This window comes from Tachypleus tridentatus, chromosome 9 (genome assembly GCF_004210375.1).
Source record: "Tachypleus tridentatus isolate NWPU-2018 chromosome 9, ASM421037v1, whole genome shotgun sequence".
Classification (NCBI taxonomy): Eukaryota; Metazoa; Arthropoda; class Merostomata; order Xiphosura; family Limulidae; genus Tachypleus; species Tachypleus tridentatus.
In genome coordinates this window covers 57356633-57369223 of record NC_134833.1, presented here as the reverse complement: position 1 = coordinate 57369223, position 12591 = coordinate 57356633, and the positions used below count along the sequence as shown (strand labels likewise).

Below are 12591 nucleotides of genomic sequence, written 5' to 3'. Positions count from 1 at the left end.
TTATATAATAACCCAGTCACGTGGTATGACTTAGGATTACGAATTATAAAACAGTAAGAAAGCTAATTATATAATGACACAGTCACGTGATATCACTGAGGATTAAGAATTATAAATCCGTAAGAAGGATAATTATATAATAAATACTCTTGTCTTATGTCTGAAAATTCAGAATCATAAAACAATAAGAAAAATAATTATATAATAACCCAGTCACGTGGTATGACTTAGGATTACGAATTATAAAACAGTAAGAAAGCTAATTATATAATAACACAGTCACGTGATATCACTGAGGATTAAGAATTATAAATCCGTAAGAAGGATAATTATATAATAAATACTCTTGTCTTATGTCTGAAAATTCAGAATCATAAAACAATAAGAAAAATAATTATATAATAACCCAGTCACGTGGTATGACTTAGGATTACGAATTATAAAACAGTAAGAAAGCTAATTATATAATGACACAGTTTTATGGTATAAGTATGGATTCAAATATGAAACCGTAAGAAGGATAATTATGTATTGACACAGTTTTGTGCTATTACTGAAGTTTTAGAATTATAAAAAACCTAGAAAGGCTATTTATCTAACAACCCAGTTGTGTGGTATCGCTAAATATTCAGAATTATAAAATCTTAAGAAGGCTAATTATGTAATAACACAGTCGTATAGTATGACTGAGAATTCAGAAGTATAAAACCTAAGAAATCTAATTATATAATAACACAGTCTTGTGGTATTAGTGAGTTTTCAAAATTATAAAACCGTAAAAAAGATAATTATATATAACAAAGTCACGTGGTTTGACGGAAGATTCAGAATTATAAATCCCTTAAAAGGCTAATTATATAATAACAAAATCTCGTGGTATAATTAAGGATTCAGAATCATAAAACCGTAAGACGGCTAATTAATTAAAGAATTATACAGTCATATGGTATGGCTGATGATTCAGAATTATAAAACCGTAAGAATGCTAGTTATTTAATAGCACAGACATAATGTATTCCTGAGAATTCAGAATTATAAAACTCTAAGAAAGCTAATTATATAATAACACAGGTTTGTAGCATTACTGAGGTTTGAGAATTATACAACCCTAAGGAGGCTATTTATGTAACAACCCACTTATGTGGTATGACTAAAGATACAGAATTATAAAATCGTAAGAAGGCTAATTATGTAATAAGAGTTATGTGGTATGACTGAGTATTCAGAATTATAAAACCATAAGTTAGCTAATTATATTATAACACAGTCTTGTGGTATGACTAAGAATTAAAAATTATAAAACTATAAGAAGAAGAATTACATAATAAGACAGTCTTGTGGTATTATTGAGGATTCAAAATTATAAGACCGTAAGCAGGTTAGTTATATAATACTACGCCCTTGCAGAAGAATTCAGAATTCTAACACCGTAAGAAGGATAATTATATAATAACGCAGTCTTGAGGTACGACTGACGACTCAGAATTATAAAATTATAAGAAGACTAATAATATAAATACACATTCATGTGGGATGAAGGAAGCTTCATAATTATAAAATCGTAAGAGAGCTAATTACATAATAATACACCTTTATGGTATTATTAAGGATTCAGAATTATAAGACTGCAAGAAGGTTACTTTTATAAGAATACTGTCTTATGGTATTATAGAGGTTTCAGAATTGTAAATCTGTAAGAACGTTAAATATATAACTACCCAGGAATGTGGTGTAATTCAAGATTTAGAATTATAAAACTATAAGGTAATTATATAATAACACAATTACGTGGTATAACTCATGATTCGGATTATCAAACCATAAAATATCTAATTATATAATAAACCAGTCATATAGTATGCCTGAGAATTCAGAATTATAAAACCATAAGAAAGCTAACTCTATAATAACACAGTCATGTGATATCACTGAGGATTAAGAATTATAAATCCGTAAGAAAGCTAATTATATAATAACACACTTATATGGTATTAGGAAGGATTAAGAATTGTAAAACCGTAAAAAGAATAATTATATACTAAAACACTCTTGTGTTATGCCTGAAAATTCAGAATTATAAAACAATTAAAAAAACTAGTTATATGATAACATAATCACGTAGTATAACCTATGATTGAGAATTATATAATTATAATTATATGTCATGACTGACTATTAAGAATTATACAACTATAAGAAGAGGAATTATATAATAATAAGTCACGTGATATCACTGAGGATTGAGAATTATAAATCCGTAAGAAAGCTAATTATATAATAACACACTTCTGTGGTATTAGTGAGGATTAAGAATTATAAAACCGTAAGAAGGATAATTTTACAATAAAACAGTCTTGCGAGATTACTGAGTATTCAGATTTATAAAAGTATTAGAAAAATAATTATATAACAAAACAGTAATGTTGTATGAAAGAGGATTCAGAATTAAAAACTTAAGAAGGCTAATTATATAATAACACAGTTTTGTGCATTGCTGAGATTTGAGAATTATATAACTCTAAGAAGTCTATTTATATAATAACCCAGTTATGTGGTATGACTGAAGATTCAGATTATCACAACCATAAGAGGGCTAAATAATTACATAGTAAAACAGTCATATGATATGGCTGAGGTTTCAGAATTATAAAACACCGAGAAGGCTAATTATATAATAGCCCAGTTATGTGGTATGACTGAAGATACAGAATTGTAAAATCGTAAGAAGGCTAATTATGTAATAACACAGTTTTGTGGTATTATTGTTGATTTAGAATGATCAAACCGTAAGAAAGGTAATTATATAATAAAACTGTCTTGAGGTGTGAGTTACGATTTAGAATTATAAATTTATAAAAAGACCAATAATATAATAACAAAGTCATGTGGTATGGCTGAGGATTTAGAATTATAAATACCTAAAAAGGATAATTATTTAATAAAGAGCAATGTGTTATGACTGAGGATTCATAATAATAAAACTGTAAGAGGGCTAATTATATAATAAGTCAGTCATGTGGTATTATTGATCATTCATAATTCAATAACCGCGAGAAGACTAATTATACAATAACACAATCATTTGGTATGACATAGGACATAGGATTGAGAATCAGAAAATCTTAAAAGGCTAATTATATAATAACACAGCCATATAGTATGACTGATAATTCAAAATTAGAAATCCCTAAGACGGTTAATTAAATAATAAGTCATGTGTTATGGCTCAGGAATCAGAATTATAAAATCCTAAGAGGGCTAACTATACAATAACACAGTCATGTGTGATATCTGAGGATTCAGAATTATAAAACTGTAAGAGGACTTATTATATAATAACACAGTCATGTGGTATAACTGATGATCCAGAATTATAAAATTCGTAACAAAGCTAATTATATAATGACACAGTGATGTGATATGACATAGGACTGAGAACAATGAAACTCTAAAAAGTATATAATAACACAGTCTTGAGGTGTAACTGAAGAATCATAACTTTAAAACTATAAGAAGACTAATTATATAATATCACGGTCACATGGCATGACTGAGATGTCATAATTATGAATTCTTAGAAGGCCAGTTATATAATAGGACATTCATGTGTTATGACAGAGGAGTCAGAATTATAAAACCGTAAGAAGGCTAATTATATTATAAGACAGTCATGTGGTATGACTAATAATTTAGAATTATAAATCCGTAAGAATGCTAATTATATAGTAACACATTGATATGGTATAACGTGGGATTGAGCATAATAAAACTTTAAAAAGGCTAATTATATATTAACATATTCATCTGGTATTACTGAAGATTAAGAATTATAACCCTGTAAGAAGGCTAATTATATAAAAGCACAATCATATGGTATGACAGAGGATTCAGAATTATACAACCGTAAGAAAACTAATTATATAATAACACAGTCTTGTGGTATGACTGAGGATTCATAATTATAAAACAATAACAAGGCTTATTATATAATAACACAGACATGTGAAATGACTCATGGTTCAACTTTATAAACCCGTAAGAAGGACAATAATATAATAACGCAAACTTTTGGCATTACTGAGAATCAAGAATTATCAAATCTTAAAAAGGCTAATTATATAATAACATAATTATATGGCACGGCTGAAAATTCAGAATAATAAAACCATGAGAAAGTTATTCTATAATAACACAGTTTTGTGGTATTAGTGAGGATTCAAAATTATAAAACCGTAAGAAGGCTAAGTATATAATAACACAGTCATCTGATATGACTGAAGATTCAGAATAATAAAACCGTATGAAGGCTAATTATGTAATAACAGTCATGTGGTATGACTGAGGATTCATAATTATAAACCCTTAAAAAAGATAATTATATAATAACACAGTCTTGAGGTATAATTGACGATTGAGAATTATAAAACTAAAAGAACAATAATTATATAATAACAGAGTCATGTGGTATGACTTAGGATTCAGAATTATAAAACCGTAAGAAGGCTAATTATATTATGACACAGTTATATAATACTACCGAAGATTAATAATTATAAAACCATAAGAATGCAATTATATGATAACAGTCACGTGGTATTACTGAGGTTTCAAAATTATAAAGCTCTGAAATAGCGAATTATATAACAACCCAGTCATGTGATATGACTAAATATTGAGATTATGATAGAGTGAAAAGGCTAATTATATAATGACACAGAAATACGGTATGACAGAAGATTCAGATTACAAAACCGTAAGAAAGCTAATTATGTAATAAATCAGACACATGGTATGACTGAGGATTCAGAATTATAAAACCGTAAGGAGACTAATTATATTACAAGAAAGTCTTGTGGCATGACTAAGGATTAAAAATTACAAAACTATAAGAAGAATATTTTTACAGTAACACAGTTTTGTTGTACTATTGAGGATTCAAAATTATAACATCGCAAGAAGATTAATTTTATAACACAGTCTTGTAGTATTACAGATGATTCAGAATTGTAAATCTGTAATAAGGCTAAGTATGTAACAACCCAGTCATGTGGTGTGATTTAAGACTGAGAATTATAAAACTATAAGGTAATTATATAATAACACAGTAACGTGGTATAACTCATGACTCGGCTTATAAAACCGTCAGAAATCTAATTATATAATAAACCATTCATGTGGTATGACTTATGATTGAGAATTATTAAACCTTAAAAAGGCTAATTATATAATAACACAGTCTTGTGGTATGACTAAGGATTAAAAATTATAAAACTATAAGAATAATAATTACATAGTAACACAGTCTTGTGGTATTATTGAGAATTCAAAATTATAACATCGCAAGAAGACTGATTATATAATAACACAGTCTTGTGGTATGAGTAAAGATATAGATTATATAACCGTAAGAAGGCTAGTTATATAATAACACATTCATGTGGTATGACTTAGGATTGAGAATTATTAAACCTTAAAAAGGCTAATTATATAAAAACATTTTCATGTGGCATAAAGGAGGATTCAAAATTATAAATCCTTAAGAAGGCTAAGTATATAATACCACAGTCTTGGGGTATTACTGAGATTTCAGAATTATAAAACCGTAAGAAGGCTAATTACATAATAACACAGTCATATGGTATGACTGATGATTCAGAATTATAAAATCAGAAGGATAATTGTATAATAACACAGTCTTGTGGTATGAGTGACAATTAGAAAACCGTAATAAGGCTAATTATATAATAACATAGTCATCTGGTATGACTGAAGTTTCAGAATTATAAAACCGTAACAAGGGTAATTGTATAAAAAATTACTGTGGTTTCAGAATTATAAAACCCTGAGGAAACGAACTATATAAACATCCATTTATGTGGTATGACTGAAGAATCAGATTATAAAACTGTAAAAATGGTAATTGTGTAATAACACAGTCATTTGGTGTTACTGAACATTCAGAATTATAAAACCGTAAGTTGGCTAATTATATTATAATACAGTCTTGTGGTATGACAAAGGATTAAACTTATAAAACTATAAGAAGAAGAATTACATAATAAGACAGTCTTGTGGAATTATTGAGGATTCAAAATTATAAGACCGTAAGCAGGTTAATTATATAATACTACGCCCTTGCAGAATAATTCAGAATTCTAACACCGTAAGAAGGATAATTATATAATAACGCAGTCTTGAGGTACGACTAACGACTCAGAATTATAAAATTATAAGAAGACTAATAATATAAATACACATTCATGTGGGATGAAGGAGGATTCATAATTATAAATCCCTAAGAAGGCTAATTATATAATGAAACAGTCACGTGGTATCATTGAGCATTCAGAATTATGAAATCGTAAGAAAGCTAATTACATAATAACACAGTCTTGTGGTATTATTGAGAAATTAAAATTATAAAACCGTAACAAGGTTAATTATATAGTAAGAGACATGTGGCATGACTGAAAATACAGAATTATAAAACCGTAAGAATACTAATTATATAATAACACTGTGTTATTTCATCTAGAAATGGTCATTTTTAACGGGTATATTTTGAGTTCAAGTATTTATACGCTCAAATTAGAATGATGTTTCCAGATCGAGGATTTAGAATTGAATTATTTCTTGTATCTATTGGATCAGCTTTAGCCAATAGAACCATGTAAAAAAAGATGGTAACAAACTTGTATTCTACATGTAATAAGTAAAGTCCATTGTTCTGTAACATGTAAGTAGCACTCATCATGAAGTTTTGTGTTAGAATCTCGTGTATTTGTTTCAGGTAACAATACGTAGCATATCCAAGAAGTATCTTTTTTTTTAAAAAAGCAACACAAGTCAAGTGAACGTAAACTGTTTCTACGAAGTATTTGTTCAATTGTCGTATACCTCAGGCAATTGTGAAATGAAACAGATACTCACAAACGTTAAACCTAAAGATTTCTATGTGATCGCACAGTTGAAATGGGCACTGAGGAACAGTTGTCCTTGTTGGATTGATTATGGAAATCAGCAGAAATGAGATGTGCGCTTGGGAAACGATAGAATATACGAAGAGCCGTTTACAACGAGAATTACGCTGTAAGTTTATTGTCAAGGTGCATCGAGAATTACGCTGTAAGTTTATTGTCAAGGTGCATGGTTATCAAAAAGAACTGGTTAGGTTGTGGTGACACAGTCTTTAACGACTTGGTGATCCTCTAAAATAAATTTGAATAAGGTACTAAATCTCTTTGGAATGGTACACTTAGACCAGATGGCATAAGATTTAATTTTATGAGCGTTAGAGAACTCATCTAAGCGGAATAACCAGATATTTTATATATTGTAATAAAATCCATGAAAATCACTAATTTGTACAACACCGTTAACAGTGAAACGGAATTTAAGCCTTAATTCACGATCATCACTATGCAAAAGGGTGAAGATATGAGTGTATTATTTCATGCAAACTCTTAAACGTTTTCAAGGACTATTTCTTTTAAAACTTATCTGATAAATACTGACTAACATGTTTAGCCTTACTAGGTTTGTAGTTCTAGAATTATCTTAAACCGCAACAATGTAAGACTTCCAAGTTTATTTTATTTTCGTATTTTAAGACTGTGTTTAACGATATTTTTTTCTTTGATATATCTGTAGTTTTTTTAGAAAGTTATTTAAGATTAAAGTAGAAGGAACATAGATTCGAACTGATAAATACATCCTGATACCGAAATATATTATATTCTCGTTTTCTAAGAGCTGGACGTAGCATAGAGATTAACGCACAGGGCGAATATAGAAATATAGTTCAAGGTTCGAGATGCAATGTTGCTGAATATGATTCGCTTGTTCAGTTGTGGATTTGTTATGAAAGATACAGTTAATCTTATGATTTTATTTAAAAAAGTCAGACAAAGCCCATGTAGCGGCGGTAATGCTAGCTTACTGTCTTCTGTTTTCAACAGTTGAAAAGTAGGGACAGCTTAACCTGAATACTGTGAGTGTTTAGCCAATGTTGGTTTTAAGTTTAAAACATCAGTTCTACTTTTATTAATATGAAAGTCTTCTTATTGTAAAGTAGGAACATCAATATCTTCCTCTGTAAAGATCGTTGTTTTCAACACCTTTTAACATGAGATACAAAAATATAGTCCTCTGTAGCTTGTTTTTCCAAAGGAAATTTTCAATGCATAGGGCTATAAACAGTCAAAATACAAATAATGTGGTATGCAACAAATTGTTAATATTTGCTGAAATATGTATAATCATTATAAAGATGAACACAAAGTTATCCTTCAACAAATCTGGTTGTTCGTCAACTCTTCTCAGAAGATTGTTAAACAATTAAAGTAGTACAATAGTTGAAATGTAGAAATGAATAAATTATATTACTAGATATTTGTTTGTTGCATTTAAATGTTTTTGTCATTAAACATGATTTGTTAAATAAATAAAAGTTTGAAGTATAATATCATATCAACTAGAAGTTTGAACTATAATGTCATATCAAACAGAAGTTGGAACTATAATATCATATCAAACTAATAGAAATGGGAACTATAACATTATATCAAATAGAAGTGTAAACTATGACATCATATTTTGAAAATATGTTCATTACGTCAATTTCTCTAAAGATTTGTCATTTGTAGGAATGAATTTTTCTTTAAAGGTGGATTAAACAGTTGAAACGTGAAAGTTATCCTCAGCTATTTAGGGTTGAGATTAATATAATGCAGAGATTAAAGGTTTCATACCACAATAGTTTATCGAATTTGTTTACCTTAGTTACTCAGGGCGTGGATTATATAATCCACGGATTAAAGGTATAAACCACGATAGTTTAGCAAAGCTGTTAGCTTTTGTTATTCAGAATATAGATTACTATAATTCATGGATTAAATGTTTAGAACACAATAGTTTATCGAATCTGTAACCCTTAGTTATTCGTAGAATGGATTACTATAGTTCAGAAATTAAAGAGTTTAAGTCATGAAATGTTATCGAAGTTGTTATCCTTAGCTGGTTATGCTATGAATTATAATGCAACGTAATCTATTTTGTATTATATTACTACTTCAACAGCAGCAAATGGAGGAAATAGAATTACTAGAAATTCAGTGTCAGTATAATATGAAAAACTAAGTTCTTATAACTTCAATACTGTATTTTGAAAACACCTAAGCTCTTACAACTTTAATACAGTAAATAAGGGACACCTAAAATCTTAAACCTTTAAACGAAAAAAAAAAAAAACCTGACCCATTTAACTAACTGTAGAATAGTCATTCCATTTATGAAAATTGTAAACGTGAATGTTTGAATAAAAAGTGCATGAACCATTCTTTTGAAAACCAACTTATTATTGATTTTATTTAGCTGGTAACGAGTTTTAGAAAACAACAATACAGTAAGCTGGTCTATATAGAAAAATTATACTTCAGTTATTTATTCTTTACTAACCATTAAACCTAAGATGCGTTCATAAACCAAATCTTACTGCCAACTGCATGGAAATTTATAGAAAAGTGAATGATAAATACATTTAGTTCTACGAGGAATATAAATCGAACTCGCTGAGTTTACTCTTATAAGCCTAAAGATTTTTCTTTCGGACAATTTAAAACAATCATAACCTCGCTTTTGTTATAAATGACACATATCTTGAAGTTATTCTTTCAATTTAACTTTCAGTAAAACGAGTACTGATTAGCAATTATGTAGACAAAAGATAAAGAACATGGAGAGGTGATGGGAAAAATCTAAGTTGAGAAACAGAGACAAAAGTTGGGAAAACAGTCAGTTATTTTGAAATTATTCTAAGTTAAAAAATATGTTCGAAAAACTACAATAATTCAACTCGAATAATTTGTGATTAATTGAAAAATATCCGGAAAGAAGAACAATGAAAAAGAACAGGATTGAAAAAAGGAAAAGATTCGGGCAGCTAGAAGAACGGAACGAAATACAACTACGGCATAAATTGTATGTAATGAAAACTGATCAACGAAGACGAACATTATGATAAGCATGTCGTACAAGATGGTTAAATAGTAGGATTTAAAAGATATCACTACTCCAGGTTCATCGTTAGGGATTTTGAAGGGAATCAGATTTAGTCTGAATGAAAAATTACTTTAATAACGAAAGGCTTTTTAGTGAAAGAATATGATATAATATGACTGGACACTTGTCAGCAGTTGTACCAATATTAATGTCGTTTTTTATATAATGTGATGTCACTGGACACCTGTCAGCATTGTATTAATACTAATGTCGTTTTTATATGATGTAATGTCACTAGAAACTTATCAGCAGTTGTACAAATACTAATGTTTTTATATGATATAACGTCACTGGACAGTTGTAAGAGAATATTTATAATTCTGCTTTAATTAACAATGGAAAGTCGGCTGGTTCTACACTAAAAAATATGAGACGAAAGAATTGGTTTACCGTTTTCCTCGAGATAAAATTGCTAACAGTGGTGGTGAAATTGGAAAATAAATAATATTTAAGAACAAATCTAGCATTTAAACCGAATCGAATATCTTAGTTAATTCAACGACGTTATGACTTCCAATACATAATTACACACCAGAACAAATTATTTCGAAAGACATTCGCCATAACAGCATGTAGTAACTTGATTATTCCGTTTATGTGCTAATAAAAACTTCTAAAGTCCGAAGGGGGAAAAACGTCCCACGCAAATGTTTCTTATTTCCGTTGCGGATTCCTATTACAAACCTATAAAATAACGATACCCGTTCTCTATGCAATTCCATGTGATTAAATAATAAAAGCTAATATCATAAAAAGAGTATACTTTGTTTATTTATTGATTGGTGCTTTTCACTACGTGGTATTTAGGTAAATTATTAACCGCCTTGTTTGGCTGAAATATATGCAGCATTCATGTTAGTTGTGCTTGAAATATATGACAGAACTTGTTCTACGTACAAGATTATATTACACACAGGCATATTGTAGAGATGAGTTGATATGTAGGAGCATGAGAAATCAGTTAATCTAAATATTTTACACTCCGTATCCTAACCCCAGGATACATTAAAAGTGCAATTAGCTAATCAGTGACGTTGCATACAATTACGTATATTATTCTATCGTGATTATTACTGCCCTATCTCACGTACAAATACGTGACTCGCTTCTGACATGTACAAATAGGTTTAAAGGCGACTTCGTCTCTTATTTTGTGAAAATCCAGTATTCACATACTTTATTTTACACTTATGCCAGAAGTCTAACGACTTTACTCTTTGTGAAATAATTCTTAACTTTAGTATTTTAGCAGCAAAACACAGATAAAGAATCGAAATCACGCGCCAGATTCGTGCATTTTAGAAACGTATTATTCTGTGTATGTTTGTTTAATATTATATATTGCATTATATCACATCACTCGGCCACCCAACATCCCTCACGACGCAGTCGTAAACCCATCCAACGCGAAAGAAACATATATCAGCAACTCATTTTAGTGTGAAACAGGATTCTCTGCATTTCCACACAGGAGAACAGTACATAATAGTATAAACTTTCTAGCATCATTTAAAGAGACCACAGTTTAGTAACTTAAACCTTAGCAGCATCATTTAAAATGACCAGTTCTTATTCATGTAGATATTACCAACAAGGCCAGTACTAAATGACATGAGCCTTGCTAGCATCATTTAAAAGGTGCACTGCTTAGTAACATAAAACTCACCAGTAATATTTAAAAATATTCCGCGGTCCTCATACATTTTGCCAGTAAATCTGTTATCAAAATCACTGTTTATTTTCTTATAAGTCATCTGTGCTGACATGTAAGAGGTTGATGTTTATCTAGTGCAAATAGCGACCCCTAGAGCTAACCGTCAAAATTTCTCTTGTGTCTCACTTAAAAAACATTAATAGTATCTGACCATTTTTATTTCACCTGCATTGATATTTGAACTTGTGCCAGAATTTTTGATACAAAAATTTAAACTAGATTAATACTTACTAACTAGATGGAGGTATAGCGCCGCCCACAGGCAAAAAACACCAGATCGATACCGGATAAAACATTTCATTTTGCTTCTACTTTCCCAGCAGATTTACATTTTATTTTCAACCACAGCTGTAGTTTAGTGTAACATGCCGTACGGTTGGCGCTAAAATTTCGTTGATCTAATATCCTGTACCAGTTGTCATCTTTTTCCTGTCCGTATGCCTTCTGAACACGCGGCTGGTTTCGGGGTTTACTTTAAGCGTAACTCTGCAAGCGGAGTAAGTCCACTACGTGTGTAGGGAGAAAGGCAGCTTTGGATCAACGGCGTGACGTCGTACTTCACGTGCCACTTACACGTACTTTTTCTTTATCAGTCGTCAGTGGTTTCGTATTTTATCTGTTTCATTTTCAAACTTGAAAAATATTTCTATTTATTGTAATTAAAAACATTCTTTGCTCTAGGTGGTGTTCTATTTGATTAAACATATCTTTCATCTTGAATTTCTATAGCACTTTTTATATTTTACTGAGATGATTTATTTTCTAATGAAATGTAGTTTACTCTGTTGTACAAAGCCGTACTGATGAAAAGCAACGCT

General features: G+C 29.7%; 1 protein-coding gene across 3 annotated transcripts in view; it reads right to left on the bottom strand.

Moving 5' to 3' along the window:
• The window catches only part of LOC143225291 (uncharacterized), a 222701-nt gene extending 210425 nt beyond the window's left edge, over positions 1-12276 (bottom strand). Inside the window, exon 1 of one of the 3 annotated variants that reach the window (XM_076454431.1) lies at positions 12005-12276. In XM_076454431.1, the coding sequence (XP_076310546.1) occupies positions 12005-12074 (70 nt within the window). In that variant the 5' untranslated portion in view covers positions 12075-12276. The remainder of the gene's footprint in view (positions 1-12004) is intronic. The other 2 variants (XM_076454430.1, XM_076454432.1) reach the window with 2 other exon arrangements.
• Between the last annotated feature and the right edge of the window lie 315 nt (positions 12277-12591).